The 23,623-nt window shown below is 45.1% G+C and overlaps 1 protein-coding gene across 5 annotated transcripts in view; it reads right to left on the minus strand.

The window, feature by feature from the left end:
- Nucleotides 1-18,886, minus strand: part of CPPED1 (calcineurin like phosphoesterase domain containing 1) — a 151,170-nt gene extending 132,284 nt beyond the window's left edge. For 2 of the 5 annotated variants that reach the window (XM_036827653.1, XM_036827652.1), the window contains exons 1-2: nucleotides 18,695-18,886; nucleotides 704-922 (exon numbers count right to left, since the gene is read on the minus strand). In XM_036827653.1, coding sequence (XP_036683548.1) covers nucleotides 704-922; nucleotides 18,695-18,764 — 289 coding nt within the window. In that variant the 5' untranslated portion in view covers nucleotides 18,765-18,886. Of the gene's footprint in view, nucleotides 1-703; nucleotides 923-1,958; nucleotides 2,326-17,014; nucleotides 17,089-18,499; nucleotides 18,520-18,694 lie in introns of those variants that run through there. The other 3 variants (XM_036827654.1, XM_036827656.1, XM_036827655.1) reach the window with 3 other exon arrangements.
- Nucleotides 18,887-23,623: the final 4,737 nt, after the last annotated feature.

Raw genomic sequence — 23,623 nt, forward strand, 5'->3', positions numbered from 1 at the left:
AGACCCAATGCAGCCAAAAATTAATTAATTTAAAAAAAAAAAAAAGAATAAGGCACTTTCTTTCTGTTGTGGTTTCAGTAAGAAGGACATAAACCTAAAGCTCCCAGGAGCCACTACCTGGAAAGAGCCTGCATGAGAATAAATTCAACCCAGAGGAAAGCAAGGCTGAGCGAGGAAGAGATCAAGCCCTGATAGCAACCTCTGAGCCCCTGGATCCAGCCATACCTGAAGCCCAAATCTGCCCTTGGACTTTACAGTCCCATAGGGTAACACAAACTTTAAAAAAAAATTAATCTAGTTCAAGTTAGATTGTCATTTGAAACTGAAAAAGCACTAACAAATACAGGAGAAATAAAAGCACAAGAAGAAGGGAAACAAAAGGAGAAGATCACGTTTATGGATATGGGATCTGAAAGCAGTTCAAGTTTGTCCCCTGGAAATGAAGAAAGGTGACACATAGGAAACTGTTCCATTTTTCATAGTAAGCTCAGACCATCAGAACTGTAGCTCTGCCTAATTACTGTGATTAATCTTGCCAAATTCTAAAAATAAAATGAGCGTGTATTTTCTGATGTTTGATGATACTGCAACCGTCGTGAAGAGAAGGAATGAGCCGTTAGTGAATAGAGTCGTCTTTTAAGACAAATCATTTTTTTCTGGCTGGGGGAAGAAGACAAGGTCACAACGACGACCCAAGTCTTACCGGGCATGGCATGGACGAGGTCCCCGCACAGAACAAAGAACTTGGGCTTGGGGTTCAGCTTGTTGATAGCCTGGACGGCTTGCTCAGTCAGACGGATCTCCTGCTCCCACTCGTCACCGCCGCTGTCACAATCCCCAGTGGACCAGGCCTTCATCAGTCCAAACTGTGGGTCTGCACCTTGGATGAAGTAGAATGGGCCTTTCCATTCCCTTTCCTTTTCTTTAATTAAAAAAAAAAGAAAGAAAGAATGAAAGGAAGGAAGGGAGGGAGGGAGGAAGAAAAGAGGGGGAAGAAATATTATAAAATCTGTCAGGGAAAGCACCCAGGTTACCCTGCAAGTGGATACAATATTTTTCTTAAATTAAGTAGGTCATTTTAATAAGCTGCTGTTCAAGCACACCATTTTCCTGTCATCAGCCAGAGGATTTTGATTTATACTAATTATGCCTGGACCTGGTGATTCCCAAAGGCCAGGGAAAAACCACATGGGCCGTAACAGCTACGCAACCAAGCTGTCTGTTTAAAAGCCAGACGGCCAAAATGGAGCACAGAGGCACCACGGCGCACTATATAGAGGATATTAATGTTCAACGGTTTTTTAATTAGAATTTAAAATACCCCAAATTGAAAGCTGCCAGAAGTATTATGTTTAAACGACGAGGTGAAGTGCTTTCAAATCTTTTACGCCAGGCTTAATGGCACAATTTGCACTGTTTCAGGGGATGTGACAGAAAAACTTGGAGCTCAGAAGCTCCGGCTATCTGGTGGGAAAGGCAGGGCCAGAAATGAAATCTTAGTTAATGTGGGGGTAAAAAAATGATGCTAACATTTCCAAGGCAGCATCATGTGGGCATAGGTGAGGTGTGAGGCTGCAGGGCAGGGGTGGGGGGACGAGATTCTTTAGTTCTTTATGTCCTTGGAAAGCACTTAGGTCACCTGACGGTAAACTATCAGGCTGCTCTTCCTATTGGTTCTGCCAAAGCTTCAAGGGCCACGGGTCTCCACCCTGATCTGCCCAAAAAACTGCCAGCAGTGTCTGCATTTACAGAGCTGGAATGCCCATCAGTGTGTGGGTGGGTTTCACACTTTTCTTTGGCCACAGAATCCTTTCTTCAAACAAAACCACAGGTGGCTGACCAGTGTTGAAAACACGTAGCCTCCTCTGCCTGAGTGGGTTCTGGGGACAGAGCAGTCTGAACACACACACTCATCAGCCCAGATTTTATCCTCAGCCCAGAGAGGTGACGTGACTTGCCTCACGGACACCAGCCATCAGCTGCAGGGACAAAACTACCCCGCAACCCTGAGACTGTCTTCTTCTTTTTAACAAATGAACATATTTTGCAGGTGAGCTGAATAAACGGCATTTCCTTTGGAAGTCATGAAGATATTAGAATTTCCCAAAAGCTCCTTGAAGTCATTTCACATCTTTGTGTTCATTTCACTCATTTATTCAGTATTTACTGAGAGCCTACTGTTTGCCGGGCCCCGTGCAAGGTGCTGACGACACGCAAGTGGACCAAGACAGGTGAGGTCTCGGCTCTCGTGGGCTTAGTTCTCACGGGGGAGAGACAGCAGACAAGGAAATTCGCAGAGAATAGAGCCGGAGGGTGCTGAGGGCTCTGCGAGGATTAAGGCGAAAGCAACGGTTAATTTAAATTGGATGCACAAGGAAGGCCTCTCTGAGGTGGGGTCATTTAAGCTGAGATCTAGATGTAGCACATAAGCTTTTAAAATTCCACGGCCACCCTCCCACCCACCATGCCTAGCTTACTATCATCTTAGAATGGATCTCAGGCTTTAGGCCTCCTTTCCTTAATTCCTCTTCCAGAACTTAAGAAGACAAGCATGTAAACAAACAAAACTACCTATCCGTACTTTCCAGAACAAATTATGTATGTGTGTTAACCTGCCAGTTCTTGACCTACAGCTTAAAATGCCAGCTGTTCAGTCAAATCACAACCTACCTAAACTCCTCCTGAACAAGGACTGCAATGAAACCCTGCTGTGTGCATCTCATTGCCAAGGACAGCAATCCAGCACTACAACGGATCTGACTCATACTCATTGAGCCCTTACTACATGTGGCAGAAAGACTCCAAAATGCCCCCCGAAGACCCCTGAGTCCTGATACTCACATCCTGTGTGATCCCCTCCCCTTGAGTGTGGGCTGGACTGCTTCTAATAAGAGAATACAGTTATGGGATGTACCTTCAGAGACTGGCTAGACCAAGATATGGAAACAACCTAAATGTTCCTCAGTGGATGAATGGATAAAGAAAAAGTGGTATATACATACAACAGAATATTATTCAGCCTTAAAAAAAGGAAATCCTGCCATTTGGGACAAAATGGATGGACCTGGAGACATTAAGCTACCTGCAATAAGCCAGTCGCAGAAAGACAAATACTGCATGATCCTCAACTTGTATGTAGAATCCAAAATAGTCAAACTCATAGAAGCAGAGAGTAGAACGATGGTTTCCAGGGGCTCGGGGGGAGGTAGGGGAAATGGGGAGGGGAGGATCAAAGGGTACAAAGTTTCAATTATGCAAGATAAATAAGTTCCAGAGATCCGCTATACAGAATGGTGCCTATAGCTAACAATACTGTATTGGACACTTAAAATTTGCTAAGAAGGTAGATCTTAAGTGTTCTATCACACACACACACACAACAACAACAACAACAACAATAAAGGGGGCGGGAAGAAACTTTAGGAGGAGATGGATGTTTATGATAGATGTTGATGGTAGTGATGGTTTCACAGGTCTATACTTATCCCCAAACTCACTGAGTTGTACACATTAAATATGTACAGCATTTCACGTCATCATATCTCAATACAGTGGTTTTGAAAAAGAGAGAGATTAGGCTAAAAAAAAGACCCTGACTTTCACCTTGCTCTCCCTCACTGTCTCTCGGAGCCCTTCTCCTGGAGGGAACAGGCTGTCATGATGAGTAGCCCCTTGGAAAGGCCAACGCGGAAAGGAACTGAGGGAGGCCTCTGGCCAGCAGCCCGTGAAAAACAGAGGTCCCCCATGCAACAACCTGAAAGAAACCAAATCCTGCCAACAAGCATGTGAGTAAACTTGGAAGAGGGTTCGCCCTAGGTGAGCTTTTGGATGAGACCACACCCAGGTGACACCTTGACGGAACCCTCATGAGACCCTGCAGCAGAAGGACCCAGCTAGGTTGCACCCAGATTCCTGATGGGAACTGGGAGATAGATAATGCACATTAGTTTTCTCAAGCTGCCAAGTTTCTAGGTAATCTGTTACACTGATCAGACTTAAAGATAAAGGGCCAGGAAGGAGTCAGCAAAACTTCTTCAAGAGCTCAAGGTTGGTGTCATGAAAAAAACTGAGATTCTGATTTGAGTTTTAAAGTTAATCGTTGGCACTGTTCATTTATTTTACTTTAATAATAACCATTTTGCCCTGATGAATGCTTTTAGCTATGTTCCTGTTTCTGAGGCAGTTTGCAAAGCTGTTTAAACTGGATAAATTAATCAGGGAGATGATTGTCACCCCAAAGTTGGGGCATAAATCAATCTGCTACAACAAACAGAATTTATAAAGTTTTCTACAGCAAACGTTTTAACAATTGTAGTTTCCTATGACAGTCATAGTCTCAAAAAGTCGTCTTTGGAGGTATTAAATCTTTCATTATTACCGGTTTACTAAGTAAAATCTTAGAAAGAACCTCAATTTTATGATGACAAGGCACAAAATAAACAGATTTGACCTAAAATAAATGACAGCTCCATGTCACTGTTCCACCTACCTTATCTATCTAATAAAGGCAACCTGTTGACTCAGGGTTCTGCGTTCTCAAAAGCACCTGGAGCCTCTTAAAGTTCCTGCTACAGAAGTTTGTGGTGTTTGGCCTCATCTTAATTTTAATCAAGGCTGAATTTAAGATATTTGAAGCTTGTAAGACTTAGCACTAGATGGAGGGATCTTTTTCAAACTTATACCTCCCCCACCCCTCAGAAGGGCAGACTTTTATATTAGGAAAGCGAATTCTTAACAACATTTGCATTAAATTATTTCACCAAAGTCCAGAATTACCCCAAGGACAGGGCATAGGTATTAGCTGACTGACACCTACAAGGGCCTGGGAATGCTTACGATGATGCCTCCCTTCCGGGGCAGAGCAAGTGTCTGGCCCCAGCTTCTCTCTTTAGACTCCGGAAAGCACTGTTCTGGCAGCTCTAACTGTGGAAGTCTGGATATGGTGAGGACCATCCCTAAAGCAACCTGGTACACAATCAGGGCATTTAAAAACCACTTAAGGATCCAGTGGTTTATTGCTTGTTGTTTTGCTTTGTTTTTAATTTTCCTAGTCAAAGAGCCTAAAGGTGAGACAGCCTGGTAAACGACTGACAACCCAAATTAAGGAGCAGAAGTACCTGGAAATGGAGGCTGAGGGAGAAGGTGAGGATGACGAGAGAGCAGCAATTATGCAGGCTGTACTTGGGCACAGGGGGCTGGCCTGGGCCTCCACCTCAGTCCTCAAGCTGTGGCCACGGACCAGAAACATCACCATCACCTGCGAGCTTAGGAAGCCCACCCCAGACCTACTGAGTCAGAATCTGCACTTCAACAAATTCCCAGGTGATTTTATGCAAATCCAAGTGTGAGAAGCACTGGCATGCAACTAATCAAGGACCTGTTTAAATGTGTTTTATATCAAACAGATGTAAAGCAATTGTTTCCCTAAATTGAAACAATGTCTTGGAGGGGTTTTGTTGTTGTTAGTGGCTGTGTTTTTTGTTTCATTTTGGTTTTGTTTTGCATATTTTCCTATTCATTCTGACATCCTGCCTATGTCCAGCTCAGGTATTTGGTCCTAAACATTTCTTGGTCTTATCCATTACTGTCTAATCAACTCCCTTTAAATCACCTTTCAAAACCAATTCAATTTTCTTGGTAAGAATTCCAAGATTCCAGGTAAGAACTTAATCAGGGAATTCATTACTAATTAGTGAGTTCTAACACTTTAGATTTTCACATGACATCATGACATACAGTGAAAGCACCTGCTAGCAACTGTGTGTGTGCAGCATACACAAATGTGTGCTTTCAAAAGCACAACAGAGAGGTAATTTTTTTTTGTCCAAATTTGATACAAGAATGCAGTCAGGGACCCTAACTGACAACTATGATAAGACCAAGGTCAAATTTTTGAGATAAACTAAATACTTTAGAATGAATGGATTAAAGGATAAAGTGAGTTGATTAAATTAAGATCTCATTTCTGACCCTGATGGTGCTAAAACAAGATTGTAATCTTTCGAAACATTTGACACAAACCTCTGGATAATGCCTATATGGTTCTTAGTGTTAAGACACAATAATGCACACATTCATTTAACTATAACACTTAAATCTGCTATGAATAAGAATGTCTACAGTGAATGTAATTTTTTAAACAAATTCAAAGAGATGGTGTATTAGCCATCTACTGCTATGTAACAAATCACCACAAATGCAGCACCTTGAAACGAGACACATTATTTATCTCACAGTTTCTGTTGGTCGGGAATCTGGGCACAGCTTAGCTGGATCTTCTGCTCAACATCTCTCACAAGCTGCAATCACAGTGTTGGCTGGGGCTGGTGTCTCAATCTGAAGACTCGGGTCAGGCAGGATGTGCTTCCCAGCTCACTTAGGTGGTTGTGGACTGGGGCACTGAGGGCACCTGTTCCTTCCTGGCTGTCAACCAGAGGCCACCTGTTCCTTGACATGTGGGCCTCTCCAACATGGCAGTTCATAACGTGAAAACTTGTTCATCAGAGGCGGCAAGAAAGAGGGTTTGCTAGTAAACGGAAGTTATGATCTTATGTGACATGATAATAGAAGTGACTGCCCATCACTTTTACCAGGTTCAATTCATTACAACCAAGTCGCTAGGCCAGCCCACGCTCAAAAGCAGGGGCTCATGCAGGGAGGCAGGTCCTGTCTGCCACAGATGATAATATTAACTAACATAATTAACTAATCTCAGGTAGCCACAAGTTTAATGTGACCCTCCTGTACTGAGCTGAGTGAGCTCATTTGTTGCAGCCCATCCTATGAAGGCTGAAGGCTCACCTTATACAAGCCCACCTTTTCCTCCTAAAGAACTGGAAATTGTGCCGGAGGGATTCTCAGAGTTACTTTAACCAACACTCTCATTTAACCAAGGAAGGAATACTGAGGTCTGGTTAGGGATCTTAGTCATGGCTCAAGTTCAAGGTTACACAGTTTATGAGCAGCAACCTCTATTGTTCAGCATCTCAGTGCTGCCGGGCTGGCCTGGAGAAGAGAGAGCCATGAAGAAGACGGAATGTTCCCTAGGCTGCCTGCAAGTTGCCCACCTCCATAAAGACATTTTTTGTCTCCAAAAAGTTTCCTTTAAATGGCACGTCTTGGTGAATACGAAGACAGTACACAAAGATAATGCTGACAAGGCTCAGAGCCTTTCCCCAGGAAGCTGTGATGCTCACAGACCCTGCCAACAGCAAAGGGCCCAGGACATCTATTTTCTGTGGGACGCTAACTGGTGATCTCCTCAAGACATTACAAACTTCAGGTCTCTCGATGCGATCTGATTAGCAGGTGTATTCTGTTTGGCACACACAGTGTTTATAAAATTTTGAATTTGTTGCCAACAATTTAAATGCATGAGTTTCACATATACAACTGGCTTTCTGGATTCTCATGGAAAATCTGGCCACACCAGGCCCAAATGGAGTGTGCCAACGATTGGCTGGGACTGAGCAGTAACTGCCCCTTTACTGGCATGAATGGTCTGGAATTCACTGCGGTCCACACCTGGCCCCTGAAGACATCTGGGATAAGAAGCCCTTATCCACGGTAACCCTTCCATTTTGCTTAGGGGTGCAGAAGAGGAGACTCACAGGTCAAGGGTAAATAACTTGATCAAGACTAACAAGGCGTGAGGGGCAGAACCAAGCCAATTACACCCAGAGCCCTGACTTCAGGGCAGGTGATCACACAAGTGAGATTAAAGAGAAGACTCATCCGGCTAGGAGCGCCAAGGTCTGCTCAATGACAAGCTGGAAGAAAACAAGCTCCAAGCTACCAAAATAAAAGGCCATAATTTAGTATGTTACCATAGCCTAAATCAAATTTTAAGATTAATTGAAAAATACTTTTTAAAGAAAAAATGGGCCTTAGAAAGAAATCTGACTCATCCGTCGTATGCAGAGTAACAAGATTTGGCCACTTCCAATTTTCAGCTAATGGATAGACTGTCATAGAAACAATCTTTCAAAATCGAGGGATAAAAAGGACACTGGATTTTGGGTGGTATTAAATCATGGTCAGGAAAGGCCTGTGAGTCTTCTTTAAGCATTATTGAGTACAAAGCAACTGTATACAGAAAAGAAACTCAAAAACCTTTTAAAATTCACATGATTCTTTACCATTAAGCCTTCCTATGAGATTCTGTTTATGTGCCAATATCTTGCCTGAAAAACAGATATTCAAACTGCAATCGTTCTTCACAGCTTGCACCTTTAATATCACGAACTAAATGATTTCTTGAATTTGTCTCTGCCAATATATTTCCTCTCACTCATTTTTATTATACCTTTTGGGCACATTTGTCAATTGTTAATGAAAGTTGACTTTTTAATATACACCAAGAATTAGAAATCGCATTGATCCTTTCATTCTTACCAGTTAATCAATGACTAACTATAATGAACGCACCCCCCAAAAGCAAATGAATCACTACTTCCATCACCCAACTAGGAAAAGGCCTACGGGAGTCAGCCATGTCACTAATTAATACCTAATACTCTAATAATTTATATTTTCATGATGTGCTAAACCTGCCACTTTATAGGCAACCCCAAATAATTCAAGGTGGAATACAATGACAAACAGCTTTCTTAATTTACTTTTTATAAATAAGAGTCTCATTTTCTAAATCTAGTTTGACTTTTGGAAGACAGTTAAAATCACAAGACAGTGGTTAAGAAGTGTGAGAGCTACAATACATCACTACATTGTAAGAATATTTAAGAGTTCAATGTTTTGACTCCTGTTAACTAATCTGACTCAAAATAATACATAAATTGGGACTATAGAGGCCACATTTCTCCACTGGACTATAAAGTCAGAGAATTAACTCAGCATTAACGGACAGTGTCACTGTCTTGGGTCAGGCGTCCACCATTCCCACCTGGAGCTACCAAGACAGCTCCATGCAGGACTCCCTGCTCTGATCCGTCTCAGCCAGTCACTGCCATCGTGACTCTTTATAAAATGCTTACCCTGATCATCAAACTCCCTCGCTGAAGGGCCACTACCTTCTAATCTCCACAAGGAAAGGCCCACATTTGCTTTCCCTTTCCAATATTTTGTCAGCATGTTATCATTTGGTCCCTGGCAGGTGGAAGGCATTCAGTAAACATCTGGTGAAGGGCTAAATGAAGATGTCAGTGGATCCTCGCTCATTCCGGCACCTGGTGCTAAAACACAGCCTGAAATTTTTCCAACTGTACCGATTACTGTTCGCACTAGACCAGTGGCTCTAAACCGGGGATGATTTTGATCCCCAGGGCACATCTGATGTCTGGAGACATTTCTGGATATCACACTGGGAAGGGGATGGTGCTTCTGGCGTCCAGCGGACAAAAGCCGGGATGGTGCTAAACATCCCACATTACACAGGGCAGCCCCACAAAAGAATCCAGCCCATGTCAACAGCGAGACTGAAGAACCCTGCACAAGACATACCACAGGATCCCTCCATGTGGACCCTTATCTGCTCCTCAAACACGCCCCATGCTTTCCCGCCCCTTCCTCCAGGGGGTGCTCTCCATTGTACCAGCTCCTCCTGCTGAGATGCTGTCTATCCTTCCGGGCCCAGCTCACACGCCACTTCCCCCTCCCTGGCAAGCGGATGCAGCTCTGCCTCTTCCTCTCATTCAGCAAGTTTGTTCTGAGGACGGGTGTCATGTTAGTCACCAGACATTCAACTAGTGGGCAAGGCCGCAGGTCCCATTCCTTAAGACCTTACAGGGACTTCCCTGGTGGCGCAGTGGTTAAGAATCCACCTGCCAAGGCAGCGGACAAGGGTTTGATCCCTGGTCTGGGAAGATCCCACATGCTGCGGAGCAACTAAGCAAGCCCGTGCGCCACAACTACTGAAGCCCATGCGCCTAGGGCCCATGCTCCGCAACAAAGAGAAGCCACCACAATGAGAAGCCCATGCACCGCAATGAAGAGTAGCCCCCGCTCGCCGCAACTAGAGAAAGCCCACACGCAGCAACGAAGACCCAATGCAGCCAAAAATAAATAATTAATTTTTAAAAATTAATTAAAAGCATTCATTTCATTTTCTTCATTGATCAAGTTAGAATTTTTTACACCACAATATTTTCAACCCTCTTCAGACTTGAACAAACATTTCCAGGTCTACTGTTTCTAGAGAGGTTCTTAGGTGAGACCTGGAAGGGATGAAGTACATTATTCTTTAGAGATTTCACTTATTCTCTGCGAGAGGGTTTCCAGAAGGGACCAAGAAACATTCAGAATTAGTAAATAGAGTTGGCTCCTCTGAAGCAGCTGTAGAGGTTTAAAATGTCCAGGGAAATCATCATTTTAGGTAAACCACTGAAGATCCCTGTTCTCTAAGGGGGAAAATATTCCAGTGGTAAAATGAACTGGAAAAACTGATTAGGACCTGAAAACAATTAAATATAGGTAATTTTGAAAACACATTTTATCTTGATATTTCTCCCTTTGAGAATTTCTTCAAAACAGATGTTGTAAACTTTTCAGAAAGACAATTTGTTAGGAGAAAGTAGTCTTAATTAGGATACATGTCAAGGAAATATAGTTATTAATTTGCCTAATTAAAATGAATATTTGAACATGTCTGAGGATTGTGAGCCTTCTCAGGTGAGACACGTACAACTTACTTTCTATAAACATCTGCTGACAGAGCCTAGCAGGTTGTATTAACAGGAAATGGATGACTGAAGCCAGGCTTCACACACAACACTCCTGGAAGAAGTGCATGGGAATACTGTTACTCAAAAACTATCAGGGGGAAATGGTCTTAAAGTGCTTGCCATGCACTGTTTGTGTCCCCCCCAAATTCTTACATTGAAATCTAACCCCAAATGTGATGATATTTGGAGATGGGGACTTTGGAGGTGATTAAATCCTGAGGGCTTAGTACTGGGATTATTGCCCTTATGAAAGAGACCCTACAGCGCTCACTCCCGCTTTCCTCCACGTGAGGACACAGCAAGAAGACAGCCGTCTACTATAATGATGGTTACATGTTATTATACAGTACGTGTACATTGTACATAAGATGTACAACTCTAAGAGTGAACTGTAAGGTAAGCTGTGGACTTTGGGTGATTATGTTGTGTCACTGTATGTTCAGTTGTAACAAACATACCACTGTGGCGGGGGATGCTGATGACGGGCAGGCTGTGCACGTGTGGGGACAGGGTATGTATGAGAACTCTCTGTACCTTCCTCTCAGTTTTGCTATGAACCTAAAACTGATCTAAAAAATAAAGTCTTAAAAAAAAAAAAAAAAAAAAAAAAAAAAGACAGCCATCTATGAACCAGGAAGAGGGTTCTCACCAGACACTGAATCTGCAGGTTCCTTGACCTTGGACTTCCAGCCTCCAGAATGTGAGCAATGTATTTCTGTTGTTTTTAAGCCATCCAGCCTATGGTGGTTTGTTTTTAGCAGCCTGAGCTGGGTAAGACAGCACTCTTTCATTTACTTGACAAGCTTCACTTGAGAAACAAACTGTTTAATTCTGGAGGGGGCTTCCAGGAGGGAGTGTGAGGGTTATCAGGGTTGTGATTTGAGGCACAGTTGCTTGAGTTCACCAAAACCTCTTTGAGAGGCAATGTGTATTTTGGCAAGAGACAGAAAAAGCCAGTTCCTTTCCTTTCTCTTCCAAACCTGCCCTTGGGGCAACTCTACCAGCTTACCACCTGCCCACAGAGCCTGAACTGGCAATGGACCCTCCAAGAGGATCACTCAAAGTCACCAGCAACACTAACAGGGAACTAGGACCCAGGGAAGTCAGTGACAGCAGTAGAGGCAGCTCAGGGGGAGACTAGGTGCTCAACTTCTAGTGAAGGGTTCTGAGCCTGACCCTCCAAGGCCGGGCCTCTAGAAGCCCTGAGCTGTATGACGCATACTGGGCATGCCCACTGGGGCTGCTCAACCCACAGAGGAGATCAAGTGCAGGCCCCACTCCTAGAAGTCCAGGGTCATTTTCCCTCCTCCTATCTCAATCTATCTTCTCAGTCTCTCTCCACCCCCTCCGCACCCCACTCTTTTCCAGATGAGCACCTCTCTTGCTCTCTGGTCCCACGGCAGCCCTGGGGCAGCTCCAGTGGGCTAGGAAGCTTCACACCTCAGCGCCCCCATCACCTCCACCAGAAACCCCCCCCCACCACCACACGCCCCTCCAGCTGCTGGAAGTCAACAAATTCAAAGTGAACAATGTGTGCCTTGGAAATGCTGCTTCAAGACGAGTCGCTGAGCTCCAGCTTCCAATCACATTGCACCCCAACTTCCTCGCAAGCAGAGACTCTTCTGTTGTTACTGCTGCAGCCAGACCATTCTTTCCAAAATGGAAATCAGATCATGTGTCCTTGTGTCCACACACATGCAGCTTAAAGACAAAACCTCCCCAATGACCCCCGTCCCCATGCTCCAGACTCAGGGGCTTCTTTCTCCCCTCACCCTTCCCTTTCCTGTCCCACCATGTCAGACTTTCACACTTGCTCCACCTGTGGTCTACAATGGTCCTCCCCCTCCCTTCAGAGCCCAGGTACCGCCTACTCATCCTTCAGCAATCAGATGACACACCCCTTCCCCAGGGGAGCCCTCCTTGCAGGGCCTTATTAAGATGCCCCTCACTTCCTGAACAAGTGACATTCCTCACTTCCCTGACACTTGCCACAGCTGGGATTTATGATGGTTTGTGTGACTGGCAGGTTAATGTTGGGCTCTCCAAGTAGCTACATGACAGAGGTGAGGAATCACATCTGGTTTTCACTCATCACTGCACTCTGGGATCTAGCACAATGCCTGGGACAAGGGAGGTGCTTAGTACATTTGATGAGTGGGCAAATGGATGAACCAACAGACAAATGGATGGACAGACAGATGAAAAGATGGACATATGATGGACAGACTGGTGGATGGATGGTCTGGTAGATAGACGGATAGACAGAAAAACAAATAGATAGAAGGAGGGAGAGATGGTCGAAGAAGACATTTGTTCCCAGGGCCAACGCCTCTTCTGAGCCCTCAATGCCATCTTTTCCCATCTCCTCAGATATTGCTCTCCAACAATTATCCTGCCTTTTGCATTTTTCAACCCCAGATCCATCTCAGACCAATCATGTGACCTTGGGCAAGTCAGGACTACCTTGAGGATTACATGAGATAATCCACATACAGCACAGAGTATAGTGCCTGGCACGCCGTAAACACCTGAGAGACGTTAGATGCTCCTGTTGTTCTTACCACCATTATTACTACTGCAAACCCTTCAGCCCTCCTTCAGCATTGCTCCTCCTTCAAACTGCTATTACCCTATGTCTACCTTGGATCACCAAACGGCTCCAAACAGAATCCTGCCTTTGCTGACTGCGCATCCTCAATCTCCACCACTCCTCAAAAGCCATGCACCAGGCTTCCCCCTACAACTGCACTGAGACTGTCCTGAAGGTGACATAACAATCAAACCTGCCATCCTCTGCTCAGCTAACACTCACCTAGATGTCTGCAGCATCTGAGCCTGTGGACCACCCAGCCTTAAGCCCTCCTCCCCAACTTTGGTACCAAGGCCGGCTCCTGGATTTATGTTCCAAACTTTCTGGTTGCTTCCTTCTCTGAGACCTTCAGTGTGTCTTTTCCTTCTTCTGACCCCCTAAACGATGGCACATCCTAAGGTTACACACACACACAGCCCGTCCACTACTCCACACCTTGCCCCTCAGGAATGCCACCGACTCCTACAGCGATATCATCTACTCGCCTCTCTGTGGATGGCACCCACACCTCCATCCCCAGCTGTGCACCGCACCCTGCAAGTTGCCTCAGATTTCCTGACCGCACCTCAAAGCCACCACTTTCCAAATTAATCCCATCAAACCTGGCCCTATTCCTTACTCCCTGATTTCAATTAACAGTCTCACCATCACCCAGGACCAATGTGTAAAATCCCGATTCCCAGGCTTCCATGGTGGTGCAGTGGTTAAGAATCCGCCTGCCAATGCAGGGGACACAGGTTCGAGCCCTGGTCTGGGAAGATCCCACATGCCGCGGAGCGACTAAGCCCGTGAGCCACAGCTACTGAGCCTGCGCTCCAGAGCCCATGAGCCACAACTACTGAAGCCCGCGTGCCTAGAGCCTGTGCTCCGCAACAAGAGAAGCCACCGCAATGAGAAGCCCTGCACCGCAACAAAGAGTAGCCCCTGCTCGCCGCAACTAGAGAAAGCCCACGCACAGCAACTAAGACCCAACACAGCCAAAAATAAATAAAATAAAATAAATTAATTAAGAAAAAAAAAAGCTTTAAAAAAAAAAAATCCCGATTCCCACTGCAGTGGCCTACAGAGCCCGCCAGTTGCCAAGAATTATTTTTTGTGCCACAGCTCTGTGCTTAGATTATGAGCCCTTGCCTTCCCCTTGACTTTTTTTTACTTATCACAAGATACTAGAGAATGCAATAGGAACACAATAAATACTTTCTGAACTGAAAAGAGATAGTGCAGAGTCACAAGGAACTCTCATACCCTGCTAGTGGGAGAATAAGTTGGTGCAAACATTCTGGAAGGCGATTTGACAAGATCTAGGAAAGCTGGAAAAGATCATACCCTACAACTCAGAATTTCGCTCCTCTGGGTATATGCGCTGGAGCAATTTTTCCCTGTATCCACAAGAACGCTTGTACCAGAATGCTCATAACAGCACCGTTACCAAGAGTGAAAAACAGAAATAACTGAATGTCCATCGTATCAGGATCCTAGCAGGAAACAGCTGGCATACTCAAATCAGGATAATTAAAGGAGCGTTTAAAAAGGGATTACTTGGGATGAGTTGAGTATCGAAAAACATCAAAGGACAGTTTAGTAGTCCAACACAGAAAAGCAGAACTACATCTGAAAGGAGGGAGAAAGTGGTTACCCAAATCTGAAAAGAGAGTTCCAGCAGAAAGCCTACCTTGAAAGAAGCAGTGAATTTCAGGTAAGGAATACAGTCAGGCTGAGGCAACCCCACAGGGACTAAACCAGGGGAATAAACACCCTGACAATTGTTTTCCCCACCCTCTAATCTCCAGTCAGGACTCCCCACTGTCTGAACCCAACAGCAGGCCAGAGGGCAAGGAGCCCCCGGATGAAGCCCAAAGAGGTCAACCTCCTGGGGCATGGCGGAGCAGGGAGAGAGTGGATTTGGAAAGGCAAGAAGATCCTCAGCATATCCAGCAACAGAATGTATCAATATATGCTGATACAATAGCATACTGCCCAGCAGGAAAATGAGCAGACTACAGCTACTTACACCAATATGGATAAATCCCCAAAACCTTACATTGATTTGAAACTGAGTGGGACCCTGTGGGGCCCGCCAGGGCACAAAAGCCCTTCCGTGTCTCCCATTTCTTGTTTGCAGAAAAAGGCTTTAGTATCCTAGACCTTCCCTGAGTTCCAAAGGGCAGATTCAAGGAGTTACTAATTAGGGAAGTGAGGAAATGCAGAAACAAAGGAAAAGCAGTCAAGAAACAATAATTCAGCGATAAAAAAGTCTTAGTTCCTAACTGGACAGCTACATGTAAAAGAATGAAATTAGAACACTCGCTAACACCACACAAAAATAAACTCAAAATGGATTAAAGACCTAAATGTAAGGGCAGACACTATAAAACTCTTAGAGGAAAACATAGGCAGAACACTCTTATGACATAAATCACAGCAAGATCCTTTTAGACCCACCTCCTAGAGAAATGGAAATTAAAACAAAAATAAACAAATGGGACCTAATGAAACTTAAAAGCTTTGCACAGCAAAGGAAACCATAAACAAGATGAAAATACAGCCCTCAGAATGGGAGAAAATATTTGCAAATGAAGCAACTGACAAAGGATTAATCTCCAAAATTTACAAGCAGCTCATGTAGCTCAATATCAAAAAAACAAACAACCCAATCCAAAAATGGGCAGAAGACCTAAATAGACATTTCTCCAAAGCAGATATACAGATTGCCAACAAAGACATGAAAGGATGCTCAACATCACTAATCATTAGAGAAATACAAATCAAAACTACAATGAGGTATCACCTCACACCAGTCAGAATGGTCATCATCAAAAAATCTACAAACAATAAATGCTGGAGAGGGTGTGGAGAAAAGGGAACCCTCATGCACTGTTGGTAGGAATGTAAATTGATATAGCCACTATGGAGAACAGTATGGAGGTAACTTAAAAAACTAAAAATAGAACTACCATACACCCCAGCAATCCCACTACTGGGCATATACCCTGAGAAAACCATAATTCAAAGAGTCATGTACCACAATGTCCATTGCAGCTCTATTTACAACAGCCAGGACATGGAAGCAACCTAAATGTCCATCGACAGATGAATGGATAAAGAAGATGTGGCACATACATACAATGGAATATTACTCAGCCATAAAAAGAAACGAAATTGAGTTATTTGTAGTGAGGTGGATGGAGTTAGAGTCTGTCATACAGAGTTAAGTAACTCAGAAAGAGAAAAATAAATACCGTATGCTAACACATATATATATGGAATCTTTAAAAAAAAATTGGTTCTGAAGAACCTAGGGGCAGGACAGCAATAAAGACGCAGACGTAGAGAATGGACTTGAGGACATGGGGAGGGGGAAGGGTAAGCTAGGACGAAGTGAGAGAGTGGCACGGACATATATACACTGCCAAATGTAAACTAGATAGCTAGTGGGAAGCAGTCGCATAGCACAGGGAGATCAGCTCGGTGCTTTGTGACCACCTAGAGGGGTGGGATAGGGAGGGTGGGAGGCAGACGCTAGAAGGAGGAGATTTGGGGATATATGTATATGTACAGCTGATTCACTTTGTTATAAAGCAGAAACTAACACACCACTGTAAAGCAATTATACTCCAATAAAGGTGCTTAAAAAAAAAAAAGAGTCTTAGTTCCTTAGTCTTAGTTCCCTCAAGAGATGTGCATAACAATCTGATACAGTCTTCAAGTTCTGCAGGCCCCCACCCAGGTGAAGGATGGTAAGTACCTGCTGAGACCCCAGACTGGTCAGAACCAGAAGGCTGATGCTTGAGATTCCTGGACCACCATCCTGTCACCTCACCAGCAACCAATCAGAAGAAAGTCATTCACCCTGCAGCTGTCACCCCAAATGTTGCCTTTAAAAACTCTTCCCTGCTTCTCCATTGGGGAATTCCCTGGCGGTCCAGTGGTTAGGACCCTGTGCTTTCACTGTCAGGGCCCGGGTTCAATCCCTGGTCGGAGAACTAAGATCCCACAAGCCACGTAGCGTGGCAAAAACAAAAACCTCTCCCCTGAAAACTACAGGGAGAGCTCGGGTCTTTTGAGTACGAGTTACCTGTTCTCCTAGCTTGGCCCTGCAATAAACCTTTCTCTGCTCCAAACTCTGATATTTTGTTTGTCTGGCCTCACTGTGCATGGGGCACACAAGTTTGGGTTTGAAAACAGGTTGAAAAAGGCATATTAAAATATTTAAAGAATGGTCACCACAACAGACTGTATTTTCTAAAATCCACCTCAGTTAGATTTCTGGTTCCACATGCTCTTCCAGAACCCTGCCACCCCCCACCAACAGCTGCAAAGAAAGAAAAGAATAAGGCTTTAGGACAGAGTTACAGGAGAAACCCACTTTAGTAAGGGTAGCCAGGGAAAATCTGTCTGAGGAAGTGACTGAACTTTAAAGTGTGAAGGTTGAGAAAGTGCTATTAGCTAGGCGAGCAAACAGCAAGCACAAAAGCCCTATGGAAATAAAGGACTTGGACCTTTAAAACTGGAGTTAAGAAAACCAGTGAAGCAGGAGAACTGGGCAAGGGGAAGAATGGTGAGCATGAAGCAAGAAAGGTGAGTACAAGCCCGATCACGCAGGGTGTCTGGGGTGACTGCCCCGGGGTGACAAAAACTGGAATTTGACCACGCAGCAAAAGACGCAGGGAGGACCAATAAAACGGGGAGCAATGGTCCCTTTTATAGCTCTAGGGCTAACATTCACTTAGCACCTAGCCTGTCAGGCACTTGGTTACAGAAATCCTTTTAATCTGCTAACCCTCCCCTATGCGGTAAGTATTAACAAACCCATTTTCACAGCGAGGCAGATTATCTAAATCCAAAATCCAAGCACTTAACCCCACACGGCTCTTCTGCCTCCCCTCTCCAGTTCTGATGGGCACTGCTAACATTTTGGTGGATGACTCATATTATAGAAGGTAACCATGATTATGGAGTATAAACTACATCGTGGTGAATGACCATAATAAAAATAACCGCATCTCACGTGCACCCAGCTCTTATCCTGCGCCACACACAACTTCGCTGCGATTATTCCCCTTTTACAGATGAGGAAACTGAGGCCAATACTCGCTGAGCAACGTGTCCAAGGCAGGGCTTGCAAACCAAGTCTAACTGCAGAGCCCACGCTATTAACTATGCTTTGCTGCCTCACTCTATCTTCTCTCAGGGAACCTTGGTCAAGGCCAACGAGGCTCCACGACCAGACCCCTTGCCCAGACACTCTTCTTTCAAAAGCGCCCCTGGAAGCCCCAAGTGCGGGCGGTGCGGCTTCTATTGCGGTCCCGGGGTGCAGCCCCCGCTGGGGTCCGGCTGGAGGCGCACATCCCGACCGAACGTTCTCCCCGCCGAAGGTTCCGCAGCCCTGAAACCATCCCCTTCCCAGGCGAAGGGCGGGCAGTACCTGAGGAAAACGCGTCCAGGGTCCTACCCCGAGCTCTGCGGAAAACACCTCCCGCCTCCGCAGCCGACATGGCAAGCAAGTTTTTGGCCTCGAAGGAGTCCACTGCGTGGGAGGGAGCGGCACGACTCCTCACAGCCCAACTGACGTTTGGGGGTTGCCCGGCTGGGAGCTGCGCCCTCTGCTCGGGGCGGGGCGGGGCCGGCGGGCGCGCGGGGCTCGGTCGCTCGGGGCGCCACTAGTGCTGCCTGAACGGGGCCGAAGCGTGAGCGGCCCCTCTGGGATCGACTGGGGCTCCTGGCGAGGGAGCCAACTTGCCTGGCGCCTGCGTGAGCAGAGTGAGTGCCTTTAGACTCAAGGTTTGGTGGGGGGCGCAGCCCTTCCCTAAAAGTGGGGTCTGCAGGTTTAACAAATAAGAATACAGGACGCCTAGTTAAATTGGAATTTCAGATAAGCAATGAATGATAAGTATGTGCTATGCAATTTGGGAGATGCCTTGTGCTAAAATTTTTGTTGTTTATCTGAAATAATTTAAGTGGGGACCTGTATTTTATCTGGGAATCGTACCTTACGGTCCAAAGGACCCGGCCCTGTCCTTGGAGGACTCGACAGGACAGTCCTCCGAGCCACCAGGTGTGATCTCTGTCACAGCAGTTCTGAGGCATCTCCAGTTTCCTAGTCATCGTCACCATCATTCCATTTCAAAGCAAGTCCCCCTAAAACTGAGATCCCTTACTGAATTATGAGTAATCTCACTATGCCAAATTTTATTCTCTTTCTTGTCTGGCCCCTGTTCCCCTCAGGATTGAGGACTATCAAAGAAAAGGGGAGATTGCAACCAAGCAAGATACTGTAGGGCCTTCCCGGGTACAAAAGCCCCACTGTGTCCCCTGTTGCTTTTTTTTTTTTTTAATTTTATTATTTATTTATTTATTTGGCTGCGTTGGGCTTCTCACTGCAGTGGCTTCTCTTGTTGCGGAGCACGGGCTCTAGGTGTGCAGGCTTCAGTAGTTGCGGTGCGCGGGCTTCAGTAGTTGTGGCTCGCGGGCTCTAGAGCGCAGGCTCAGTAGTTGTGGCGCATGGGCTTAGTTTCTCCGTGGCATGTGGGATCTTCGTGGACCAGGGCTTGAACCCGTGTCCCCTGCATTGGCAGGCGGATTCTTAACCACTGTGCCACCCTCCCCTGTTTCTTGTTTGTAGAAAAAAAGGCTTTAGACTCCTATGCCTTTCCTGAGTTCCAAGGAGCAGGCTCAAGCAGTTGATGATTAAGACAATAGGGTCACAGAACTCCTAGTTCCTTCTGAAAGGATGTCGATAACAATCTGATGCATATCAAGACCCCCCACCCAGGTGGAGGGTGGTAACTACAAGCTGACCACAAGCCTAGACTCCAAACTGGTTGGAACCAGAAAGTTGAAATTCCAGAAACATCACCCCGTTACCTCCCCACCAACCAATCAGAAGAAAGTCCACGAGCTGATCACACGTCCTATGACCCTCTCCCCTAATACTGTCTTTAAAATCCCTTGCCTGAAAACCATTGGCTAGTTCGGGTCTTCTGAGTATGAGTTCCTTGGTTGGCGCCCTGCAAATGAACCCTGACTTTGCCGCAAACAGCTGATGTCAGAGTTTGGCTTTCTGCGCCACGGGCACAGGAGCCCTTGCTTGGTGCCACGTTATTGTCATCATCGCTCCCTAAGCATCAGGCGTTGCTCTGAGCACTTTGCACCAGCTCACTTAATCCACTTAACAGCCTTAGAAGATGGTACTATCGTTCGCTTCATTTATCAGAAGGGGAAACTGATGCCCAGAGAGGTGAAATTGTGTGCACAAGGTGACACACATCCAGGAAAGTAGTGAAGCAGCCACCCACCCAAACTGGGATCTGTCCCGCAAAAAGCCATTGAACTGAACTACTAAGCCAGCGTTTGTCAAACTTGCTAAAGATACAAAATCCAGGGTGGACCTCCTGAGTCTAAATCTCCAGGAGAAGCTTCTGTTTCTAACTCCTCCGGGAGTTCTTATGACATGCCAAGTTTGGGAAATTCTCTTAACTAGCTGCCTACCTCTGAAGCATTGTTTGGGTGGCTAAAATGACCAGGAGAACTGTCCTCTAATCTTAGATAAGAGGCAGTAAATCATAGCGGTTAAGAATATAAGTGCCTAGGAGTTCTGGAGTCAGACTGCTACCACTTGCTTGTTGTATGATCATGAAAATTACTTAGTTTCTCCATGCCTCAATTTCCCTATCTGTCAAACAAAAACAATAGTAGTATCTTGGTCACAGAGTTGCTGGGAGGCTTAAATGAGTTGGTGCATCAAAGTGCTTAAAACAAAAATGGTACAGATGAACTTATTTGCATAGCAGAAATAGAGTCACAGATGTAGAACACCAACTTATGTTTTCCCCCCAAGGCGGGGGCGGGTGAGAGGAATTGGGAGATTGGGATTGACATATATACACTACTATATATAAAACAGACAACTAATGAGAGCCTACTGTATAGCACAGGGAACTCTATTCAATGCTCTGTGTTGACCTAAATGGGCAGGAAATGTAAAAAAGAGTGGATATATGTATATGTATAACTGATTCACTTTGCTGTACAGCAGAAACTAACACAACATTGTAAAGCAACTCTACTCCAATAAATTAAAAAATAATAATAAAGTGTACTGGAATGAAAAAGTGCTTAAAACAATAGTTCTAATAGCAAATGGTAAGTACTCAATGAATATTGGCCATTATTATTATCATCGTTATTAATCACTATATCCCTATTCACTGCCTATGGCCTGGTCCAGCAGAAAATTCTCAGGAAATGTTCAAGGATCAAAAAATGAGGATCAAAAGATTAGGGGGAAAAAAATCCCCAATACTAATTTATTTTGAAATACATCAAAAATAATAAGATGAACTGATGGAGGAATATGTGATAAAGCAGGTACAGTAAGTAAAATGTTATTTATAGAATCTACAATAGATAGTGGATTTACAGTGCCCAATGGAAAACGAGTCCAACTTTTCTACATGCTTGAAATTTTTCATAATAAAATGTTGGAAAGAAAAAAAAAAAATGAGGATCAAAAGTCCTAATGGTGGCCTCTAGGCCCTGCGAGATCCAGCCTGCTTCTCACCCACTAACTTTGCAGCCACTGTCTTCCTTAAACATGTTCCTTAAACATGAAAATCCATTTCCCTCTTTGCACTTTTGGTTCCTTCTATTTACAGTGTATCTGCTCACTTGAATGTCAAGGCCTCTGCTTAAATCATACGTCCACGGAGAGACCTTACCCTACACACCTGCACACATTCTTCAGAGCTAAACTAGGGCTTCCTCCTTCTTTTTATAGCACTCTGTTCATGATCGTCATAGCCCTTTGCACAGTTGGGTATCATATGTTTACAGATGTAACTATTGGTTTCATGTTGTCTTTCCCAGTTCAAGTGTAAGGTTTGTGAGGGCAGTTACTTTGTCTTGCCCCCCAAGCAGGGGGCTTAACGCATAGACACAAATGGCTGTCGCATGAGAAATAAATGGATGATGACTAACTTGGCAAGATAACCCTGTTTGGAACCTGGGCAGCGACGGTGAGTAACGTCAGAGCCGCAGGGGTGCCACTTCCTGATAGTTATGGCTGCAGCTACACCTTGTGCACCACCGGGACCAGCAAACTCTGAGCCTCATTGCCTGCCGCATCCTCCCCTGGTCGCTGTGCAGCTCAGTGTTTCCACTCTCCCCGACTGTGCGCTTTCAGCCCGTACACTCTTATTTTCAGCTGTCTGCCTGGAAGGTAAGAGGGGGCAGACACGCACCGTTAACAACAGCATATTCCTGAGCAGCAAGCTGTCCTGTTCAGTCCACTTCTCAGCTGTGTGACCTTCGGCATCTTTCTGAGCTTCTGATTCTTCATCTAAAAGGAGTTTCCTGGCGGTCCAGTGGTTAGGACTCGGCAATTTCACTCTGGATGTGGCCCGGGTTCAATCCCTGGTCGTGGAACTAAGATCCCGCAAGCCATCGCTGTGGCCAAATAAAATAAAATAATATAAATAAATAAATAAATAGAGATAATCACAGCACCAACCTCATATGGTTTTTTGGGTTTTTTTTAACATCTTTATTGGAGTATAATTGCTATACAATGGTGTGTTAGTTTCTGCTTTATAACACAGTGAATCAGCTATACATATACATATATTCCCATATCTCCTCCCTCTTGCGTCTCCCTCCCGCCCTCCCTATCCCACCCCTCTAGGTGGTCACAAAGCACCAAGCTGATCTCCCTGTGCTATGCGGCTGCTTCCCACTAGCTATCTATTTTACGTTTGGTAGTGTATATATGTCCATGCCACTCTCTCACTTCGTCCCAGCTTACCTCATATGGGTTTTGTGAGGAGTAAATGATCCTCTAGGCAGAGTTTCTGGAGCATACTAAGTGCTTGATACATTTTTGCTGTCATTGATATTGTTAATATCGTTGTTGGAATACACTTCAACTCATTTTTTTCTAGTCAAAATTCTACTCAAAATTCTACTCTTTCAAGATACTTTTAGGGAATTCCCTGGTGGTCCAGTGGTTAGGACTCAGCGCTCTCACTGCCAGGGCCCCGGGTTCGGTCCCTGGTCGGGGAACTAAGATCCTGCAAGCCACATAGCGCAGCCAAAAAAAAAAATTCTTTTAATCAACTATACTTCAATAAAAAATTTAGGGACTTCCCTTGTGGTGCAGTGGTTAATAATCCGCCTGGCAGTGTAGGGGACACAGGTTCGAGCCCTGGTCTGGGACGATCCCACATGCCGCGGAGCAACCAAGCCCGTGCACCACAACTACTGAAGACTGTGTGCCTAGAGCCCATGCTCCGCAACAAGAGAAGCCACCGCAATGGGAAGCCTGTGCACCGCAACGAAGAGTAGCCCCCACTCACCGCAA

Source organism: Balaenoptera musculus, chromosome 15 (assembly GCF_009873245.2).
Source record: "Balaenoptera musculus isolate JJ_BM4_2016_0621 chromosome 15, mBalMus1.pri.v3, whole genome shotgun sequence".
NCBI lineage: Eukaryota > Metazoa > Chordata > Mammalia > Artiodactyla > Balaenopteridae > Balaenoptera > Balaenoptera musculus.